Source organism: Theileria orientalis, chromosome 2, assembly GCF_000740895.1.
Source record: "Theileria orientalis strain Shintoku DNA, chromosome 2, complete genome".
NCBI lineage: Eukaryota > Apicomplexa > Aconoidasida > Piroplasmida > Theileriidae > Theileria > Theileria orientalis.
This window is the reverse complement of record NC_025261.1, coordinates 1358858-1381739: the sequence shown is the minus strand read 5'-3', so window position 1 is coordinate 1381739 and position 22882 is coordinate 1358858. Positions and strand designations below refer to the sequence as shown.

General features: G+C 41.0%; 7 protein-coding genes across 7 annotated transcripts; 1 reads left to right on the top strand and 6 right to left on the bottom strand.

The window, feature by feature from the left end:
* Window positions 1–215: 215 nt before the first annotated feature.
* Window positions 216–2145, bottom strand: TOT_020000661 (glycerol kinase; the record flags this gene model as incomplete). The annotated part of the gene is made up of 5 exons (XM_009692410.1): window positions 216–430; window positions 542–845; window positions 898–975; window positions 1044–1132; window positions 1311–2145. 5 exons carry the CDS (start codon window positions 2143–2145, stop codon window positions 216–218), a joined length of 1521 nt encoding a protein of 506 aa, XP_009690705.1.
* A 563-nt stretch (window positions 2146–2708) lies between these two features.
* Window positions 2709–3004, bottom strand: TOT_020001078 (conserved hypothetical protein; the record flags this gene model as incomplete). Its single annotated transcript, XM_009692409.1, has 4 exons — window positions 2709–2789; window positions 2819–2881; window positions 2911–2970; window positions 3002–3004. 4 exons carry the CDS (start codon window positions 3002–3004, stop codon window positions 2709–2711), a joined length of 207 nt encoding a protein of 68 aa, XP_009690704.1.
* A 1253-nt stretch (window positions 3005–4257) lies between these two features.
* Window positions 4258–6475, top strand: TOT_020000659 (CAMP-dependent protein kinase, beta-catalytic subunit; the record flags this gene model as incomplete). The annotated part of the gene is made up of 2 exons (XM_009692408.1): window positions 4258–6278; window positions 6361–6475. 2 exons carry the CDS (start codon window positions 4258–4260, stop codon window positions 6473–6475), a joined length of 2136 nt encoding a protein of 711 aa, XP_009690703.1.
* Window positions 6476–6743: 268 nt separating this feature from the next.
* TOT_020000658 (uncharacterized protein) lies at window positions 6744–8728 on the bottom strand (the record flags this gene model as incomplete). The annotated part of the gene is made up of 2 exons (XM_009692407.1): window positions 6744–6848; window positions 6881–8728. The coding sequence occupies 2 exons, from the start codon at window positions 8726–8728 to the stop codon at window positions 6744–6746; spliced, it is 1953 nt and encodes a 650-aa protein (XP_009690702.1).
* A 994-nt stretch (window positions 8729–9722) lies between these two features.
* On the bottom strand, window positions 9723–11746 carry TOT_020000657 (uncharacterized protein; the record flags this gene model as incomplete). Its single annotated transcript, XM_009692406.1, has 2 exons — window positions 9723–9749; window positions 9785–11746. 2 exons carry the CDS (start codon window positions 11744–11746, stop codon window positions 9723–9725), a joined length of 1989 nt encoding a protein of 662 aa, XP_009690701.1.
* An 821-nt stretch (window positions 11747–12567) lies between these two features.
* Window positions 12568–17118, bottom strand: TOT_020000656 (ABC transporter; the record flags this gene model as incomplete). The annotated part of the gene is made up of 3 exons (XM_009692405.1): window positions 12568–12942; window positions 13021–16503; window positions 16603–17118. 3 exons carry the CDS (start codon window positions 17116–17118, stop codon window positions 12568–12570), a joined length of 4374 nt encoding a protein of 1457 aa, XP_009690700.1.
* Window positions 17119–17656: 538 nt separating this feature from the next.
* Window positions 17657–22294, bottom strand: TOT_020000655 (uncharacterized protein; the record flags this gene model as incomplete). The annotated part of the gene is made up of 1 exon (XM_009692404.1): window positions 17657–22294. One exon carries the CDS (start codon window positions 22292–22294, stop codon window positions 17657–17659), a length of 4638 nt encoding a protein of 1545 aa, XP_009690699.1.
* Window positions 22295–22882: the final 588 nt, after the last annotated feature.

Here is a 22882-nt window from a genome sequence, read left to right as displayed (position 1 = left end):
CTGTCAATTGCGTAGTTAGTGTGTGTATATCTAGTGTCAATTGTTTAGTTAGTGTGTGTAGTCAGTGTCAATTGCATAGTTTGAGTGTGTATATCTAGTGTTAATTGTACGGTATTGTGTATGGCTATGCCAAGTCTGCGGGTTGAGTGTATGACTAGCGTAAACTAATTACATTAAGATTCTATGTACAATGTCCGGTGTGCGACTAAGATATTTTAGATCTGCCACAGCAGCGACCTTTCAATTCCCATGTTCCAGTATTGAACAATCTTGTACCTTACGTCTTGTGGTATACTCGGCGTCCATACGTTTCCCGTGCCGTTCTTGGACGTAAACTTCTTAACGTCGTCTAAGCTGTCCCACAGCTTAGCGCCCAGCCCTGCTAATAGTGCCGCTCCGTATGACGTTATCTCCGTGATTTCGGGTTTCTCTAATCATTCGTTACACATTGATATACGTAGCTATCTTTGTATAATGGTAAATATTGTATGTGGGAAAACGGTAAGAAATAGCAATGTGGTACTGTATTCACAATGCGCACCTAGTTTCGTGTTCGTTATGTCCGATATCAGCTGGAGCAGCTCTGAATTTTGACTCAGTCCTCCGTCCACGTTGATGTACGGTATTGAGGACACTCCCATGTCCGACAGGAATGAGTGTATGATTTCATAGAGCTGCAGTCCTATGCTTTCGCAGTACGCTCTCACTATGTGCCCCCTTTCCGTGTGTTGCGTCATTCCCATGATACATCCGCGCGCGTCACTTCTCCACCTCGGGGCAAACAGGCCGCTGAACGCCGGCGCAAATACCACTCCGTCCGACGACTTATATTTCAAAAGTATCTCCTACACTGTTGTTAGCGTTTATCGTGGTATATATTTTTGTAGAACCACCTACCGATATCTCAGACGGCTCTGAGATCATTCCCATGTCCTTCAACCACGTCACTCCTGCTCCCGCGATTGCTATTGACCCCTACAGCACATTGTTCAACCGTTCACTTGTTCCTTAAGCAAACAATCCTAGCTACCAGTAACACTCACTTCTAGTGCGAATGTTGTTGGTGTGTTTGCACTTAGTTTATAACATGGTGTGCACAACAATCCTCCAGACGACATGACCCTTTGGGATCCTAACAGTAAATTATTTAGTTGTGTAGTTATCGGTAGTTAATTAGTTGATTTATTAGTTATCAATAGTTGGTTACCAGTAGTTAATAAGTCAATAGTAACTGATTGTAGTTAGTTGTTAATCTACATCAGTGTACACAAATACCTTTGAGCATTAACTGTCAGTTACTATCGACTAACCTGTGTTTGTTAATATGAATGCTCCTGTTCCAAATGTACATTTTGTCGCCAACTTTTCAAATAACCCCTGTCCCACGCATGACGCTTGTTGGTCTCCTGCTACTCCCAATATCTTCACACCGTTGAAATCAGGTACATTGGTATTCGTGATTGTTCCAAAATCCGAACAGTTTGGTCTTATTTCCGGCAACAGGTTGAAACTGAATCCGAATATTTTTAACAGTTCTGAACTCCACTTTTCCTTGTTTATATCCATCAGGAACGTTCTAGAGGCGTTCGTTATGTCCGTCAGGTACTCTCCTGTCAAATTATATATCAGCCATGTATCTATTGTTCCAAATCTTATCGACTCTTTTGCAACACATTCTTTAAACCAGCTTAAATTATTTGACATCCACTTAAGTTTAAATGCTGAGAAATACGTGTTTATTAGTAGTCCTGTCTTTTGATAAAAGGTTCTATCCGACCCGAATGTTTCTACCATATGGTTTGCCTCTTCGCTTGCTCTTATATCCAGCCATACTATTGCGTTGTATAGTGGTTTTCCTGTTTTTTTATCCCACACTACTACTGTTTCTCTCTGATTGGTTATGCCCAAACCTACGATTACAAAGCTGCCCACCTTTTCCTTAAGCTTTCTTACTGCTTCATTCATGGTATAATAGACCGAATCGATGATTTCATTCGGGTCATGTTCACACCACCCTGACTGTGGGTAGTATTGTTTATGTTGTTTCGAACTACTTGTCAGTACCTTCATTGAGGAATCATATATGGTACACCTGGTTGATTGAGTTCCCTGGTCGATGGATGCAACAACCTTCAAAGCCTCCATTTTAAATTCAAATTTTATTATGTAATGTTCAAATATTACTAAATCTGGGTCGTTTTCTCAAATGAGATCAATTAAAACTTAAAAAACATACCAATTATATTACCTTATTAAAATGTAATTTTCAAATATAAAGATCATCTATATCCTAAAATGGCCAAGTTTTATTCAAGCTATTAGTATTATGTACTAAATTATAAAGCAACAAAAATTCTTAATAGAATTATAATGTGTGCTTATTTGTAATACCAAGATGGTGATTCTTGTGATGTAATAATTACTCTTTCCCTATTAACACATCTTAAAATTAATTTTATGTTTACCTTTCGGAAAATATTTCTAACGTTGTAATAACATTAATTTGTTAAACATGTAGTCATAAATTACCAAATTTAGTAATTTTGCATAATATGTTTATCAAAATTCAGGATTCCTTCCGCTTTGAAAGAACATTATTGCCTATTCCGCTTTTATTTAATAATTAATCAATATACCAGTGTTATTAGTATCGAACTGATAATAAATCCCACTACGGCGCACCTACATTAGGTTAATATATTCCGAGGCTACCAGAATATATTTATTGATACAAAGCAGATCCACCATATCACTGGACTCGTTTCTTGACATGTTGTTGACATTGACACCTATGTACTATCATTCACGGCTTACTTACCTCAATTGTCCCCAGGGCCATCCAGAAGAAACTGGTCACCAGTAGTACCACTTCCGTCAATAACTAATGAATATAGTTAAGATATAAAATACCCCTAATTTAGTTCCATATTTTTTCTTCACTAGATATGATCCATAAGACGAGGGTAGACTCTGAATTCTCAAATGAACTAGTTTGGTTTACCAGAAGCACACTCACTAGAAGCCAAGCGTCTAAATTACGTTATTTGAAAGGAGTTGTATATACTTACAAAGAGGAACATCGCAATCTTTATCTCGGTTTGCCAGTAAGGCGAATAGAATCATTAAATCAAAACCCAGGAATGTGTAAAAGCTGGGCGTGAGCTAAAATAATTAAAATTTCAATAATTGAATAGCAAATTAATGAGTTATGAAGGCCACGAGCATTAGATACATAATTCCAATCTTAACGTACCAAAACTAAACATTATTGTTGGAATCATAAAAGTACCTCTATGATCAAAAAGCGCTTGTCTATCCGTAGTCATTTTATTTGATAAAAAGTAAAATATATAATTGAGTGTTTCTTTTGTTTATAATTTATATACGAGTTTAAGGTCAAAAATATAATTACGAAGGTGTATGTCATTTTTATTGAATATATGGTGAATGATTTTACAAATGTGTATATGTTTACAAATTATACTGTTTAAATAATAATTGATCATAATATAAATGGTCATAATAATAGAATAAAAAATGCTAAATCAGAAGTTAGTGGTGTTTGGAAAGTGGAATCTAGGGTTATTGTAAAGACATTGAAATGTTTTTTGTTCATTAAAGGATTCGTAATTTTGTATAATATGAATGTAGAAAATTTAATTGTCTGTTTTAGTGAGTAAAATTTGGAATATGGATCTTTTAGATTGCTAGTAGAGCTAATTTGTAATCGTTACAGCTTGGTTGTCGATTTTTTGTACAATACTTATAAAGCTTATGTTCTATTTTATTTTTACTCAAAAAACCATTGTAAATATTTCGGTTTTCCATTGATTCAAAATTTTCACACCACACACGGAAATATCAACCGTTGTTGTCATTTAGATCACTGTTTGCTAGTCTCGTAAGATATAATATTTTGTATTATAGATCGAATCTTTAAATTGATGGTTGTAAAATAGAAGTAGTTTCACGATTTGGGAAAACACATGTAACATAGATTCTACAGCGGAAAATCGCAGTAATATAAACTGATAAAGCTTTATAATGTAATTGTAACATACAAGTACAAAGCGCTTGAAATCTAAGCTAACACACGACGAAGAATCAATTCAGATTAAAAATATTTATTTTTCAAATTAGAATCATTTATACACATTTAGTCATTAAAATGTTCAAATGGAGTGTTGAGTCTAAAATATAATAGTCATCTCAAGAATAAACAATGTACAGTAAAAATTTTATAAAATGTCAGGATAGATGGAAGGTAATTATTCATCTATAAATGAACCAGAAAAGGTTTCTTGTAAAGATAGGTTTTTACGCTTTATAAAACGCAGTGGAAGAATACTTAAGTTAATTGTTTTGTATCCATTCAGAAAAAGAATGTGCCACAAGAGGAACGAAGTTAACAATGGAAACAATGTAAAAAAGTTAAGCTCTTTCAAAGATAAGGGAGATATAAGTACCAAATGTAGTTTTAAAATAGGTAAAAGGGCACCAAAGGCTAAAATATGCCCGCTCCTGAACAATAAACTGTATAATCGTAGCAATTCACTGAGTACTGACGAGTCGATCAGTAACAAAGATAGGTGTAATAAAAATAGGAAACTGGCGCAAATGAGATTATCTATCGCATCGAACGTCGAAGATAGACAGATGTTTAAGAGCTGTAACATAAAAGATTTCGTAATTGGAGAAACAATCGGCACTGGATCCTACGCGACGGTATGTATAGCAAAGTATACCAGTGGCTGCAGAGAAAGGAGAGATGACGCATTAGCAGAAAGAGGTGAGAGTAACGAAAGCACCGCAAGTAGTGTCGCCTGGCCTGATAACACAGGGTTGTATGAAAACCACAACGGCACGAATCTATTTGAGGAGCAATATAAGAAGATTTACTCGGGAAAAAAATTGGAAGCCACTAAGAGTGGAGGGCACAAAGAACAAATGGTTGCAGAAGTTGGAAAGGGTGGAGTAGAAGAACAGAAGCCACCAGGGTCTATAGATAAAACGGACCCGTCAGATGTAATAGAGGTGGTGAATAGCACTGATGAACTGGAAGGTGCAGAAGTAACTGAAGGTGTCAATGGTGGGCACGAGGCAGATGATGTCGACCTATATGTGGTAGATACGCCAGATAGCAGAAGTCACCCATACGGTGGTAAGAAAGAAGAAGAAGTCATAGAAGTAGACGAAATAGTAGATGCCATCGATGAAGTGGCCTTTATAGAAGTGGTCGAAGACGCAGACGCTGTGGATGAATCTTCCAATGGAGTTGAGTGTGATAAGCTTAATCAATTAGATGGAGGCTATTTGAAGAGTATGGACAATACAGGCTATTTGAAGAATGTGGAAAATACAGGTGATATGAAGGGCGCGCCCGCAGAGGATCTAGTAAACGATGCGAGTGGAGTGAGGGAAGCAGTTGATAAAATAGTCGCCCTGAAAATCATCAACAAGAGCAAAATCGTCACGAACAAGCAGATGCTGCACGTCAAAAGCGAAAGCCAAATACTGGGATTCGTAAGACACCCCTTCATCGTGGGATACCTGGGCAGGTTCCAGGACTGCCACAACCTGTACTTCGTACTCGAGTTCCTGGGCGGAGGAGAGCTGTTCACGTACCTGAGGAAGTACGGACGCTTCTCGAAGAGGACAGTGCAGTTCTACGCCTCCCAGGTGCTCATGGCCCTCGAGTACCTGCACCGCAACGGCGTCGTCTACAGAGACCTGAAGCCGGAAAACATCATCCTCGACTTCGAAGGATACATACGGCTGGTCGACTTCGGCTTCGCGAAGGTGATAAGCGACGAGGGGAGGACGTGGACGGTCTGCGGAACCTACGAGTACCTGGCGCCGGAGGTGTTCCTGAAGAGGGGGCACGGCTTCCAGGCGGACTTCTACTCCCTGGGCGTGCTCCTGTACGAGCTGCTGGTGGGCGTGCCGCCGTTCTACGCCCCGGACCCGCAGGTCACCTACAAGCTCGCGCTCAACCACCAGATCAAGTTCCCCAAGCACCTGTGCAGCAGCAGCCGGGGCCTCATAAAAAACCTCCTGGAAATTAACCCGGAGAAGAGGCTGGGCGCCAACGTGAACGAGGTCTACGTGCACGACTTCTTCAGCGGAATCGACTTCAACAGGATTCTCCTCAAGGCCGAGAGCTGCCCGATCCTTCCGTCGTACGGGGGCAGCGACGACGTCAGCAACTTCATCAAGTACCCGCAGACGTGGAGGGGGCAGAAGGGGGACCTGACTGCCGACCAGCAGGACCTGTTCAAGTTCTTCTGACTGCCTGCTCCTCCAGTTGATATACTAGTCATCTGACCGCTAATCTAAGTTAATTTATCGACTTCACGTTAGAGTATTGCGACGCGATTTCTGCCAAATAATTTTGTGGTCAGAGCAAGTGGAAATGTGTATGTTGTATTTTGTATGGTCTGTGGATCCATGTGATGAATCCATCCTAGAAACTTAATGGATTTATTTTAACTTAGCTCACTTAACGCATTTTATGTATGGGTTGAAATGACACGAAATTGAAAATTATTAAGAGTTAAGGATGTAATGGCATAAATGAGAGTGGTTCGTTGGCTAGTCGTTGCTACATTATCTAAAGGGTGATATCTATTGCCTACAGTTGTATTGAGAGAGAAAAGTGGACTGCGTGTAAAATGAATTTTATGAAATTAGAGGTCTATGTCGAGAATACTTACGTGTTGACTGACTAGGCTCGTGCCTATTTGTTAAAATGCTGAGATTGCGGAGGGCTCCAGAGGGGCCCCGCTGACAGAGCGCTGCACCTGCGTGTTTAAGGTGGCGGGACATCGAGGACGACGTAGTTCGTCCTGCTGAAGATGATGACAAACGTGTTGAGCCTCACGTTGAGGTGGAGCGCCTTCGGGAACTTGTTCACGTAGCGCCACATGACGTTCTTGTCGTACCTGATCTCAGAGCACTCGACACCGGGGTTGAAGGTGTAGCCGATGGTGATGTAGCGAGTGCCTACTGTGTATTCGTGCCTCTCGAGGGGCACCAGGGAGTCGAGGTTGTTTGGGTCACCTTTGTAGAACCTGATGCGCTTCAGGTCGTACCTGCGGGCAGACAGGTCCTGCCAGGGCTGGTTTTTTCCCGGCCTTCTGTAGACGAAGTAGTCGTCATCGAAGATGATGGCGACGTGCTTTTCTCCCCACGACTCCTTCATCAGGATCTTGTGTGGGTGGTCGACTGACTTTGTGCACTCGTCAAAGTTCCAGATGGTGTCTGCTGCGTGGCGCACCTCCTTGAAGCCGTACCCGGGCCTAGCTGTGATCGTGTAAATGCCCTGGAAGCTGTTGTTTTTGACGTGGTATAAATCGCATTCCCTGAAGATGTCGAGGTCGATGTGCACCGGGTCCCTGGTGGGCTGTTTAGTAACGGTAACGCCCGGCAGGCGCTGGAGCGCTGCATCTGCCAGGTCCACCCCGATCTCTGTTTCCGCTCGAATCAGGCCCTTGGCTATCTTGTAGGCCGGATATGGCTCATCAGGGTCGTTTACGTCTGGGTCGTTGGGGTACAGCAGCGTGAGCATCTTGCCACCTGCTGGGTCCCTTTCAATGATGACTCTGTCGTAGTAGTTGTTGTCTTCAACCTGTGTAATAAACTGGTCACCCTTCATAACCCTGTATACGAGGAAACCCTCATTGCAGGTGAACTTGTGACGATCCGTTGCCTCTGTATACTTGTAAGTGAACTCGTCGGAGGACTGCTTTTCCCTGAGGTTGATTGATACAAGCTCCTCCTCGCCCGGGAACATGGTTGTCATCCTCTTCTTACCGTTCTCGTCCTTGTATATGAGGACTCTGTCGAAATACCTTTGATCTGTGACCTGTGTTACCAGCTTCTCTCCCTTCATAACTATGGCGAATACAAATCCGGGTTTTGCAGTAAATCTCTCCAGATCGTTAAACATATCATACTTATACTTGTAGTATTCTGTTTCCTGCTTGAGTAAGACGTCCAGTTGTACGGGTTGCAGCTGAACTGGTTGTGGCTCTGACCCAGGCTGAGGAATCTCAGGCGGTTCCTTTTCTCCGGGATACAGGACAGTCAGCTTCCTTTTTCCGTCTGACCCTGTGTGTATAACAACTCTGTCATAGTATTTTTCGTCTGTGACCTGGGCTATGGTTCGATCGCCCCTTACAACTTTGTAAATAAGAAAGCCTGGCTTACAGGTAAATCTGTCAACGTTGAAGTACTGATCGTAACTGTATTTAATCTGTTGGGTAGATTCTCTGAGCTTGGTATTGAGCATGATCAATTGTGGCGGTGGTAACTCAGAAATATGCGTAGCTCTGGGCACGTCATCAGGTTCTGGTTCGTAAGGCAGGAGTGCAGTCAGCTTCCTTCCACCGTCCCTACCGTAGTATATCATGACTTTAGAGTAGTACTGATAGTTTTGGGCCTCAGAAATAAATTTGTCGCCCTTGAAGATACCGTTGATGAGGAACCCTGGCTTTGCCGTAAACCTCGTTACCTGGTTAAGCTCATCGTAACTGTACTCCGTATATGGCGTGCTTGACTTGTAATTAACATCGAGGTCCACCACGTATAGTTGTGGCTCTTGTTCTGCTTCTGCTTGCTCTTGGGCTAGCGCGAAGTTACTCAAAGCTCCTTTATAATGGCGATAGTAATTGCTACTGAAAAGCAATATGAAATGTATTAAAAACGATTTTGTAGAGGATACATTCATTTAATTAGAGGCCTGATTAAATCAAATGTATTTGACAATAATATTATGTTGCGATTATAATTCTCATTAAGTGTTTGCTATAGTTTACATGGAATCCATTATATACCAGGGTACATCACCCTGATGTTACAATATACGTTTTCCAAATTCAACCAATTATGATGTATTGTGAGCCGGTATATGGTATTATAAATTAAAAATTAAATTTAATATATATTGTGGTAAATGAACAACTATACGTAACAATACATTAACTACCTTGGTCCTGCTCCCAATATTTACAAATAATGCTGGTTTAACTTGTAAATTTTTAATTTGAACTATAATGCAGATTTAACCTTTAAATTATATTATACTCAAAAAAAATAACTATATGACTCGTTACTACTCTCTTTTTTGTGTCCGAATATAATGTCTACTTATTCCATCCAGCCTGGTCATGTATTATGTTAAAATCGGCCTTTCCACACATAATTTGCATAATTTTAATTTAGATTCTCCTAAATTTGTATTATCTATATTTAGATTCTATTATTGTATTTATGTGCTTTAAATATTCCTCTATAACATTGATTCACCTTCGTTTTCTTGTTATACTGTCTACCGCTGATTTATATCATTTTTAGCTCTGTATTATATTATATATATGATTATTTGCTGTGGAAGGTTACTATTACTGCTATTTTACACTGTTTCTGTAAACTGTTTCTGCACCCACATTCCAGCCGGCAGTATATACTTAAATTTATATGTATCTATTGTTTTCTCCATTTTAAACCGTGTATATAATTTATCCGTATATGTATATTTTTATTAATATTACAAGTATTGTACACATTTCAAACCACGGGCAGCCTTGCCACGGTGGTTTTAGAACATTTCACGTGGATGTTTCGCCATAATAGATATGGCTCGAGGGCTGTAAATTTTAGGCTGTGTTGAAGCCTATAATTTACGCCTACAAAACATTACAAAAACAATATTCGACCTGGAATTATGTTACATGCGATGGGCTCCTGGTCTACACATAAATCAAGAGGACGGCTCCGTTATCACCTTTTGCTGCGATTTTAAATCATCTAAAAACTTTTTGTAGTTTGTTATATCATCACATAACGCTGCTTTCCAAGTTTGATCCATATAGAGCATTAGTTTCCTTTCAGTCGGGACTGCTTCTTCTTCCTTACCAAATTGATCACTCCACATGGGAAAGCTGTTGAACTTTATGTCAAAGGGATTTAAACCAAATGGGATTACGGTGGGAGCTCCTGCCTGTTCTGCTGGCTTGGCGGCAGGCACTGAAGATGCAACTGGAGTAGCCGGTGTCTGACTAGGTGTTGCGGGAATACTGATAACCATGGGTGATCTACTTGATCTAGTAACAGGGGCCCCTGCAGGAACCGCCTGTTTTTGTGCTGTCAGAGGAGCACCAGTACTCACAGGCACAGAAGGTGGACTAGCATCTGGAGTCCCAGTCGATGCACCTGGGGAAGTCAGTGATATGGAAAGTTGTGTAGGAGCTGCTCGCCGTGGTTTCGCAATAGCAACTGGTGTACCAGGTGCAGTCCCTGCTGGAATGGGTACAGAGGTAGCTACCGGTGTAGCTGCTGGTTTAGGGGCTAGAGCTGCTGGTGTAGCTGTAGAAGCAGGTATTGAGAAAGACATAGCTGCTTCTAGTGCTGAGCCGGGTTGTGTTGCTACAGTTGCTGTACCAGATCCTAGTGGTGGACGTGCTTGTGTTTTAGATTTATCTTCGTCATCGTCGCCAAGCGGTACAGAGGTTGCTGTCCTGGAAGCTGTACCACCAGCGACAGGTGCTGTCCTAGGTCTTGGACCAGATGTACTAGCTGGTTGTGCTGTTGTACCAGGAGATTGAGCAGGAGCAGCTTGTGATTTCCCTTCATCATCTTCTGGTAATGCGATTGATGTAGACATACGTGTCAGGGGGGCTCCTGAAGTAGGAGCACTCCTAGCCCTCGGCATGCTAGGTGCACCTGGTTGTACAGCAGTACCTGTTACCTGTCCAGCACTTGGCTGTTGAGTCGATTTATCGTCATCATCCTCTGGAAGTGCAACTGAGGTTGCCGTCCGAGCAGGAGTACCTCCAGGAGTGGGAGCTGACCTGGCCTTAGGCATCGCAGGCGCCCCAGCTACCGGGCCAGTACCAGACTGTTGCGATGATTTATCATCATCATCTGGTATTTTAACGGTAATTGATGTAGGGGCTCCTGTTCTTGGACTTGGGCCCCCACTAGAAGCGTCAGACCGGGGTCTTGGTCCGGGTGCCGCACCTAGACTTGCCTGACCTGCCTGACCTGCCTGAGATCCACCTGAAGTATCCTCATTCCATTTTTGATCAGACCCCTTGCTAAATACTTTTGTTTTAGGAATGGCACCATCCCCTGTGTAAATAGTTACTTTATTTTCTTCCACATCTACTTTCTTTGCAAATTCATTCTCTTGTTCCGTTTTCCAAATTTCAGTCTTTTGATTGTTAATATACTCATTAACACTGTTAAACGCAAATCCCGTTTTTGCTTGGAAAGTTCTTACATTGTTTGACACGGTATTTGTGTAATAATAACTGTTGTACTTATACTTGATATTTACAGATTGTGGATTCGTTTTAGTTATGTCAATCTCTTTCCAAGGTTGATTTTTTCCGTGCTTTCTAAACACTTTCGTCTGGTTTCCAGCCATTTGGACTGTAACAGCCTTATTATCGGCGGTGACTACATCTACTTCAACTTTACTTGCGTAACTATTTGCGTCGGCTGCCTTCCATACATCCGTTGCACCATCTTTAACTGATTTAAAGGTCTTCCCTGCTTTAGGAGTGAACGTAAGCATATTAACATCTTTATTATAATTATAGTCGTTATGGGTGGCAACTGTGATATCTAAATCTATGGCAGTACCGGATTGGGATGACGAGCCCGTAACTGGCGCCGAATAGGCAAATTTTTGCCAATAAAACAGTACATATATTAGTACTTTTATTAATATCTTTGTGAGCATTTAAAAAATGATCAAAAATTGGCATGTTTTAACGTTTTTATCATGGTTGGGGACAGAAAACTGTATACAAATTAACCAGGTTTCTAACAAATTTTCCCAATTTTTTATTTCAAATTGATCTTTCTTTGCGATAAAATATTTAAATATTGGTTTATGCAATATAACAAGGACAAGGTATAGCTACCCAAGTCGATAGATTGTTGTCGATTAGTTTTCGTGATTTAACAAGCTCGACAAAGTCTACTTTACTATTTAGTGAGTAATATTCAAGTAGATATATTATACATTAAATTTATTGGTTTATTCCATTAAAACATAACACAAACAAGTGATTCAATGAGACTTCCTCCCTACGCGGTGTCGGTCTAAAAAACCGTCATTTTAAGAATCGGTTATTTGACACATCTTTTCAATTCTTTATTGTATGTTTTACATTACTCATCTGATAATAATAAGTTTAAGGCCGTTTTATCCCTCTTTTAAAATTTTGAGTAAGTAGGTCCACGAACCCTTAAGATTGGTGTTAATCAACTATTAACTTTCACTAGTGCCACCTGTTTTAACACTATTTATAGATCTTATTTAAATATTATTATGTTCCCATTATGGAAGGTTGGTTATATCTTATTTTCTTTTAATTTGTGCACACATTTATATGATAAACAAGTACCCATCTTATTCACATAAATTTAACGACTAAATTAACTCAAGAAATACCGTGACTTCACATTGATATATTGTAACTAATTGTGACAAATTGATTTAAAAATGTACCGTATGTAAAACTACATTCAGTGTAATATGCTACTTTATATGGTACACTAACTGCATTTTAGACTCTCTTCAATAATGTTTGCGATTGATTCACTTGCTGCGATATCACTGGTTTTGCACGTTCTTACTAGAAACCCGTCGTGTATTACCCAAACCGAAGTACAACTCTTTAATACATTCACATCGTGTGCCGTGACGAATGTTGTACAGTGTTGGAAGTAGGCTTTTAGTAACTCATATATTGGGACTCCAGTATCCTTGTACTCTAGACTCTGTTCTCCGTACTCATATTCTTCTGAGTTTTCTGGAGGTTCATCAACCAGAATGACCCTGAATAGGTTTCGGTACAGCACTAGTCTGGCCAGTGAGAGTGTCCTCAGCTGACTGTTCGACAGTAACATGTCACACTCCTTATAATAATCCTTCAAGTTGTCAACGTTCAGTTTAGCGATTTTCTTCTTCGTTGGCATGTACAGACTCAGATTGTCTGGTATTATCACACTATCCAACTTGTTGCCACCAGGAAGCTCATTGACTAAGTTGAGTAGACCACACTTGTCCAGCGCATCGTTGATGTCATCGTCACTAAACAGCTTCCTAGGATCAAGGAACCTGCGAATAGTCCATCCCTTGAACACAAATGGCAGTTGTGGTAGAACACCTATAACCTGTCTGAGTACGTGTTTGGAGATTTTATTGAGATCCATGCCGTCCAACAGTACGAGACCTGTTCTGTTCTCAACAATGTTCTGCAGTACTGACAACAGAGTAGTCTTACCGGCACCAGTCCTGCCAACAACGCCAATTATCTCAGAACGCTTAGCAGATACATTGAAGTGTTTTAGAATCATACTCTCTGCACTGTGGGATCCTGTATGTACACACACATCTTTTAACTCAACGCCGGTATGTTCAGGAGATAAATGGTTATCTACATTTAGTATGGTTATTTTAGGGCAATAAAACGGCCTTTTCAATTTGTAGAATCTCTTGTTATCATCCTTAAACTCAGCTGCTCTTCTAGTTAGCAATTGATTTCTATCAAACTTTATGGCGCCTCTGGTGGGATTTACTAAATGTTCCTCGTGGGTGTTGAGACATCTATCGAATTTAAGCTTATGGCCAGGAGGAATGAAGTATCTGAACCTCAGAACTGAACAGATAGCCATCATGCTCTTAAAGTACAGCGAAGAAAATTTATCAAAAGACTTGAGAACATTCATACACAGGGACAGCGCCAATCCGAGATATCCCATCTTCAAAGTGTAGTCGGTAATTCTATCTAGGATTATGGGAATGACCAGTACCAACAGAATGGATAGTGAAAATACCCAGTTGGACAGTATCGACGTCCACGACGTAAGCGAATACAACAGGTACTTGCACCTCATTCTGTAGTCGGCCTGCTCGATAAGGCTAGTCACCAGCTGCGACTCCTTTTTGAAACTTCTGTAGGTGGACGACCCCGTGATGGCGTTCTCGCATACCGAGTTAATGTGCGTGGTTGCCTCTATGTACCCGAACTGTATGTTCTTCGAGGAACTCGTCAGTTGCACCAAAATACACTTGTACAGGATAACCAGCGTCACGAGCACAAAGGGGATGGAGATCGGAATGAGGTAAAACAGGGAGAATATGTTGACCAGCGTCTGAATCAGGTAAATAAAAACCAGGGATAAAAAGTAACCCACGTCCTCGTCTATGATCTTAATATCGCACGAGAAGTACGTTATTATCTGACTTATATCCTTTTTTATCTTTATTGCTGATGAACTGTTCGTAAAGATGGAGTTTACTACATACTCATGGATCTTCCGCGATGTTATTATGTAGCCTAGTGCGTAAAGTATTGTTGACAGCACTGACAGCACTATTATTACGGATACGAACATGGTCGTTACTTTCATCGAAAGGTTTGCTCGTGACTTAATTTTGATCAGGTCTACTGATTCTCCGTCCTTGAATTTATTAATGTACTTGGTTATGTAGTCCGAAAGTTCAGTTGACAAGATATACTTTGCGCTGTCCATAATATTAAGCAAAACACTCAGCAGTATGTACAAGACAAATGTGATCAGTGCTGGCTTCATGTACACGTAGTAAGGGTTCAATTTAACTCCCGAGAACTCGTCGCTGAGGAACGACTTTCGTGATTTACTGTATTTTGACCTGGTTACCTCCCTTCGGCCTAGCCTGGTAGTGGAACCTGATGAACATAGACTAAGCATATCATTGGTTAAATAATTCATCTGATACGTGCCGATGTGTGTGGGCGATGAATGGTTGTAATCGTTCTTGACGACCTTGTTGTTTTTAATGAAGTCGTGCAAGGTGGAGTAAAATTTAAGGGTTTGGTTCTTGACTTTGAAAATCGGGGGATTGGGAACCAGGGTTAAATCTGACATTCGTGAACATATTTCGAGGTATCGTTTCGACGATGTTAAAACGATTGATAAATCATCCTTTAACAATAAGCCAGTTTTAAGGTTAAACAGGTTATTGAATATTGACTTGGATACATAGGGATCGAGACCTTGGAATGGTGAGTCGAGGCACATCAAAAAGGAACATTTGTTGTTGTTGTAGTCAGAGTTAACCTGGTGGAATACCATATAAGCGTACACTGCACGAGCCAACTCCATTCTTACACGTTGGCCTCCACTGAGTGAATGTGCGTTGTCAGATACTACTCTGAGGTCACCGTGCAGCCACGTTGATATGTCATATTCAAGTTCAACAGCTTTAAGCACAGTGTTGTACAAGTGTTCATCAAACTTGTATCCAAATGTAATGTTTGACCTAATGGTACCCTGGTGTAGCCATATGTCCTGTGATGCGTAGAATATAGGCATAGAAGTGTGTAGAGGCACAACAGCCATGGAACCACCAACCAGGGTCATCTCACCGAGCATTGACTTGATGAAGTTAGATTTACCAGAACCCTGAGCACCTGTAACAATGACCATCTGGCCACGTTTGAGTTCAAAGGTGATGTTCTTCAAATAAGGATCATACTTCTGACTCAACAGGTTCTCCCTGGAGTTGACCCAGGTGAACGTGGCATCCTTATAATACACAACAACATCGTTAGGTAGCTGGTTGGTGGCGCTGGCGATGTCGGTGGACGTTTGAACAGATCCAGTGTACTTGTTGTCACTGATATAAAAGTTAGGAGAACAATCTTTCACATAATCTTCCACTCGTTTGTATGAAATGTATGACATTCCGAACATTTTTATAGAACTGGGCACCAAGAACATTGAATTGTATATCTTCAGCATTATGTATATCGTCGCCATAAAGCCTGCCGTGTCTATGTCGGTGATTAAAGTGGCGTCGTTTACTGACTTTATAAAATACCTTTTTATAATGTAAAATGAGATGTTAACGCACGTCGTGTATAGGGTGATATTGAAGTACGTTATCAGCGCCCTTACTAAGAACAGTATGAGTTCATTGTTTCTGAGCTGCGTTATGATGGTAATTGCGATATCATCGTAGAGCGTCTTCTTAATGATGGGCAGCGAAAGTATAATGTCATTGGACTTCGTTATTCTGATGTCCCTGATGCGCGAAATGTGTTTAAAGACGAACGTGTTTGCTATTTCCATTAAAATGATTAAAACCAGGAACAAAAACCCTAAAATGTAAAGCACCCATATGTTTATTTTAAGTTGAAACGACATTAGAATGATCCCGTAAATGAAATTTGACAAGAATTCTATCATGTACTTTATCGACTCAAATATCAGCGAAACGTAATACGAATCCATGAACTCCAGCGTGAATATTCTGGAGTTGATATCCTTGTTCTGGTAACGCAGAGCCTGGCAGAATAATGGGTTTTTTGAACACTCAGAGTCCGGTGAGCAGCTGTGGAGAACCTGGTTGCACACGTTCAGGGGATTTGAGCCGTTGATGTTGTTCGCGAACTTCCTCCGGTGACACATGCCGTGCTGAAACGGATTTATGATAATGAGACACTGTACAACACACATTAATCGGTACATGTAAAACGTCAAATTGTCGATGAACAGTCCATCAGCTATTTGAAACACGATGATCGATAGCAGTAGCAAAACTGTGTTGATAAAATTGAACGACTTGTCGTTCAAGATTCCCAGTAACTTTTTAACCAAGATTGCGATACTCATGCTCAAAATGTTCACGAATATTAAGCCTGTGATCAGAAAGAGGAGCCTCTTCCAGAATGTGTAGATGGCGGCCCTCAGCAGTACTGAATAGTAAAGTTTCAATCTGACTTTTCCCGACTTAAATTTAGCATTTTCAAACGACTCTAGTCTAAATAGTGCGTCGCTAATGTGTTTAGAAAATATTGGCTGCCAGTACAGTATTTGGTCCGACACTGGCAGGGGGTGTAATCTGTAAGGATCAACATATTGTTTCGAGACTAAATTGACCCATTTGTTGACCCAGTGAAAAAACAAAAACTTTAAGATGCTCGAGTTATCGTAATGAGGGTACGCTTTACCTCTTTTGCTCCTGAAATATGATTTAAAATACAGTTCACTTTGCCAAAAGAATTCTTCTGGCTCTATGCCAGAATTGGCTCCAATAGTGGTTGAAGGTTGATTCATATATAATATTGTGCCATGTCGTATGTTTTAAAAAATCAATTATTGGATTTTCTTGTTACTCTTTTAAATATTATTCGTTTTATTCATAAATATTGTACAAGTGAAGGAATTACACTTCATTATAACAATGTAGGTGTCTACGATTCTTCATATTCACCAAAAGGATTGTTTTATGTTGAATATGTTTATTATGTGCTAAGTACTTAACATTTTTATGTATAGAATGTTACCTATGGGGACTCTAATCATATTTATCATATATATACTGGCATTTATGATTTCATTTAATATTGATTTGTTAGTATATTTAACTGTGTAAACTAATGGCCCATTATTTAACTAACAAGCGCTATATTCTAAAAGTTTGTGTTACACATTTAGATGATGAAGGTACACAATTCATCTCAACATTAGGTTCATAAAACACCCAAAATATGGTATAATTGTACTTTAACTATAAATGGCTAAATAATTGATAAAAAAAAATGTGGATATGACATTAATTATGGTTAAACATTTGGAATATTTAACGGTTAGGCTATTTTACAAACTTTTGTATTATATTGGCGATAGAATTCTCTTTTAATATTTCTTCGGCGCCGCACTTGCCCATGTACATTCCCTTGTGCAATATCCATACTGAATTGCACATACGCAGGGAGTTGGAATTGTGTGCCGTGACGAATGTTGTACAGTGTTGGAAGTAGGCTTTTAGTAACTCATATATTGGGACTCCAGTATCCTTGTACTCTAGACTCTGTTCTCCGTACTCGTATTCGTCTGAGTTTTCTGGAGGTTCATCAACCAGAATGACCCTGAATAGGTTTCGGTACAGCACTAGTCTGGCCAGTGAGAGTGTCCTCAGCTGACTGTTCGACAGTAACATGTCACACTCCTTATAATAATCCTTCAAGTTGTCAACGTTCAGTTTAGCGATTTTCTTCTTCGTTGGCATGTACAGACTCAGATTGTCTGGTATTATCACACTATCCAACTTGTTGCCACCAGGAAGCTCATTGACTAAGTTGAGTAGACCACACTTGTCCAGCGCATCGTTGATGTCATCGTCACTAAACAGCTTCCTAGGATCAAGGAACCTGCGAATAGTCCATCCCTTGAACACAAATGGCAGTTGTGGTAGAACACCTATAACCTGTCTGAGTACGTGTTTGGAGATTTTATTGAGATCCATGCCGTCCAACAGTACGAGACCTGTTCTGTTCTCAACAATGTTCTGCAGTACTGACAACAGAGTAGTCTTACCAGCACCAGTCCTGCCAACAATGCCAATTATCTCAGAACGCTTAGCAGAGACTGTTATTGCCTTAAGAATTACACCATCTGGGTTATAGTCAGGGGTTGTGTACACTGAAACGTCGACCAAACTGACGCCAGTGTGCTCTTGATTTAGTTCAGAGTTCGGGTGAGATATGTTAATCCTCGGCTTGAAACTAAGCTTTCTAAAACAATAAAACTTCTTATTCTCCTTTCTGAATTCCCTCTTTCTTCTCAGCAGCAGTGACTGTTTTACCTCGGCCTCAGAGGCGGGGCGGCCCATGTAGGAGTCAACGTCCATGACCAGGTTCTCCTGGTGGATATTGCGGCACTTTAGGAACTTGCACTTCTGTCCGCGGGGGACGAAGCATTCAAACCTGGTGATGGAGCACATCAGCATCTCGAGGTTGGCAGCAGTGAGGATGTAGGCGGTGTAGGTGAACATGATCCTTACGGTCTGCATGGCGTTCAGGCCATAGTCCCCGATGAAAAATTGGGGCTTTTTGAACTGCTTATAAATCAGGGGGATGATGAAGGAGCTCAGAGTCATGAACAGGAAGGCAAACTTGGAGGCAAAGCAGGCCCAGGACATAAACGACTTGTTGAAAAAGAAGGCCCTGACGAAGTAGTCGGTGTGCTCCATCACGTTATCCAGAAGACTCGCCTCCTTCTTGAGGCTGCGGTAAGTCGACGAGGATGACACGGCGTTTTCGCAGACGAAGTTGTTCCTGGAGAGCGCCTCCAGAGAGGCAATTTGCAGGTTTTTCGTCGAGTAGACGTACTGCATAAAAACTCCGTACACCATTATGGTCAGGCACAGGCCAATGGCAGGCACGCAGATGGGAAAGTAGTAACAGAGAACGCAAACCATGAGGATGACCTGGATCACCAGTATCAGCAGCTGAGACAGAATGCTTCCGAAGGTCTCGTCGATCATGAACATGTCCGAGGAAAGGAACGTTAGGATTTCACTGCTGTACAACTTGATCTTCACGAACTGGGGGCTGTTGTTCAGCAGAGAGTCGATGCAGTATTCGTGTATCCTCTTGCAGCCGCGGAGGCAGCATAACGTCAGGACGGAGTTGGCAGTAAAGCAGATCACCACAACTGACACAGTTATCTTCTTAACTTTCAGCAGCGTGTCGTCGCAGAGCTCTCTGATCTTAGCGAGTGCTGGCATGTATTCCTGTGGGCTAACTATGGTGTATACGATGTTCATTATGTCGTCGCCCAGTTTTCCAGCAACTACGTACTTATACGTTTCCAGTATCATGTAAATGAGAGTAAGAGCGACGAATATTGCGAAAAGTGGTCCCACTGACTTGAAATAGATGATATGAGGCCTCAGCGACTGTTTGAACCTGGATTGGGGCTTCTTCATCTCTGGGTTCACTATCAGCGAGTTCGCATACATTTCCTTTATGTACTCCGATCTGCCCTTGCCACAGTTCTCGTCGGACTCGCAAAGTTGGAACATTTCCTCTGAGCTGATTGATTTCAGATCAGAGGGTGAGGAAGAGCTAGTATCCTTCGGCTTTAACGATACCTCTTTGGTCTTCTCAAGCATTTTATCCTTGACGTTGTACAAAGTAAAGTTTGGAAAATAATCCTGGGATAGAGATATGTTATCGAGGTATCGTTTCGACGATGTTAAAACGATTGATAAATCATCCTTTAACAATAAGCCAGTTTTAAGGTTAAACAGGTTATTGAATATTGTCTTGGATACATATGGGTCCAAACCATGAAACGAGGCATCCAAACACATCAAGAACGAACATTGGCTGTTGTTATACTCCTTGTTTACCTGATGGAATACCATATAAGCGTACACTGCACGAGCCAACTCCATTCTTACACGTTGGCCTCCACTGAGTGAATGTGCGTTGTCAGATACTACTCTGAGGTCACCGTGCAGCCACGTTGATATGTCATATTCAAGTTCAACAGCCTTAAGCACAGTGTTGTACAAGTGTTCATCAAACTTGTATCCAAATGTAATGTTTGACCTAATGGTACCCTGGTGTAGCCATATGTCCTGTGATGCGTAGAATATAGGCATAGAAGTGTGTAGAGGCACAACAGCCATGGAACCACCAACCAGGGTCATCTCACCGAGCATTGACTTGATGAAGTTAGATTTACCAGAACCCTGAGCACCTGTAACAATGACCATCTGGCCACGTTTGAGTTCAAAGGTGATGTTCTTCAAATAAGGATCATAGTTCTGACTCAACAGGTTCTCCCTGGAGTTGACCCAGGTGAACGTGGCATCCTTATAATACACAACAACATCGTTAGGTAGCTGGTTGGTGGCGCTGGCGATGTCGGTGGACGTTTGAACAGATCCAGTGTACTTGTTGTCACTGATATAAAAGTTAGGAGAACAATCTTTCACATAATACTCTGCTCTGAAGTAGGATATTAGGGAATATGCCAAAAATTTCATTGAGTCTGGAACAAACAACATAGAATCCGTGATCTTGAGTACGACTATCATCGATGACATCATGTGGGATGTTTTAAACTTCCTAATGTCCTCTAACTTAAATGATATCTCTATGAGGTCGTCCATTATGTGCAGCGTGGCAAACGATGAGCTGATGTTTACCAAAAGCCGGTTAAGGAACGACAGCATAAATCTGACGAAAAGTAGCCGAAGTTCGTTGTTCCTAGTCCCTGTTATGATGTTGTGAGCAATGTCGCCCATGCACATTTTGTCAATTAGGTCCAGGCCTGAGATTACCTCCTTGCACTTGTTCATCCTGTAATCCTTCAGGCCGTAAATGTACTTCAGTAGCACAGTGTTGAAGATCTCGATAAGAACCATAACGAAGGTGATAGACAGGTAGAAGACGTACAGAGGCCAGACAGAAACAGATAGACACTCATAGATGATGTAAAATCCCACAAGGAAGTTAAAAATGAACTGAAGTATCTGAACGATAGATTCAAGAAATAGTGAAATGTAGTATGAATCCATAAACTCGAAAGAAAATATCCTAGAATTGATATCCTTGTTCTGGTAACGCAGAGCCTGGCAGAATAATGGGTTTTTAGAACACTCAGAGTCCGGTGAGCAGCTGTGGAGAACCTGGTTGCACACGTTCAGGGGATTTGAGCCGTTGATGTTGTTCGCGAACTTCCTCCGGTGACACATGCCGTGCTGGAATATTGTGATGGAGAATGAGTACTGGATCACGTGGATCAGCCGATACATATAAAAGTTCACATGGTCCAGCAGCAGTGCTATGATAAACTGGTAAAAGGACAGGACAACTGCCAACGAATATAACTTGTAGTAGTTGTTTGAGTCTTTGGTCAGGACCACGAGAATCTCCCTCACTATGAAGATGTGCAGCATGTTGGCGACGTTGAGAACGATGTTGCAGCACAGGATGAACGTGATTCTTCTCCAGAACGTGGCGAACAGGGCCCTCAGGAGAACGGACTTGCAGGGAGTTCTGCGTTTGGCTGTGGGTTGCGATCTGCAGCTCTCGTACTGGTCGAGCTTAACCAGGCCGTCGCTGACGCGCTTGGCGAATATTGGCTGCCAGTATAGTATTTGGTCGGACACTGGCAAGGGGTAAAACATGAACGGGTCCATGTACTGTTTGCATATTTTGTAGACCCAGGGGCCAGCCCAGGCGAAAAAGGTGTATAAAAAGCGGCCATGGTCGAGGAACTTGAATTTGTTTTCCTTAAAGTAGCGGGAGCTCTTAACCTTTGAGTAGTATTCTGGCTGCCAGAAACAATACTCAGGATCGTTGTCTGGATCAAGCTGTTCTTTGCCCGTTTCATCCATGTTGATTAGTTTGGCTGACTTGGACATTTTCTTTTTCCTCTCTCTCCCCTTAGAAATGGACTTGATCAGAGTCCTAACAAGATGCTCTAATCGCATTGCAGAACAACTGCAAAGTTGAATTGAAGCTCAGAAACCTTATCAAAGTTTTAAAACTCCTATTTAAGTCCACTGTTTGAGCAATTACAGCAAACCTTTCCTTCCGTGTTCGCACTAAAAATCCCCATCAAGTCCTCTTTTCTGGCCCATGAATTGCTTTAAATCAGACACCGAATTCTTGAAACCAAGATTTGTCCAAGGGTATTCTCTGAACCCTGATTGCTTCAAGGTACACCTAAATACACATGTGTAACTATGGGTGTGTACGGTATTTGCATACAATGGAATCCTACTTAGCTTTAAATCAGATTTTATCTATATATATCGGACACTTTGAGCGTACTATGCTTAGATTGTTAGCTTTTACAACTATCCATTATAGGTGATACAAGTTAAGTTTATTAGACCTTAAATTAACTAGTCTACTGTAACTTATATAACTTGTATTTACATTCTGAATATTATGAGTGTTTTAAGCACTAAGTAAAATCTTACTCGAAGCTGTTTATATTGAAAATAGGGAAATTATTAGTGGCAAATATCTGTAAATCCTCTTACAAGTTAATAATTCTTATCGGAAAGGTTAAC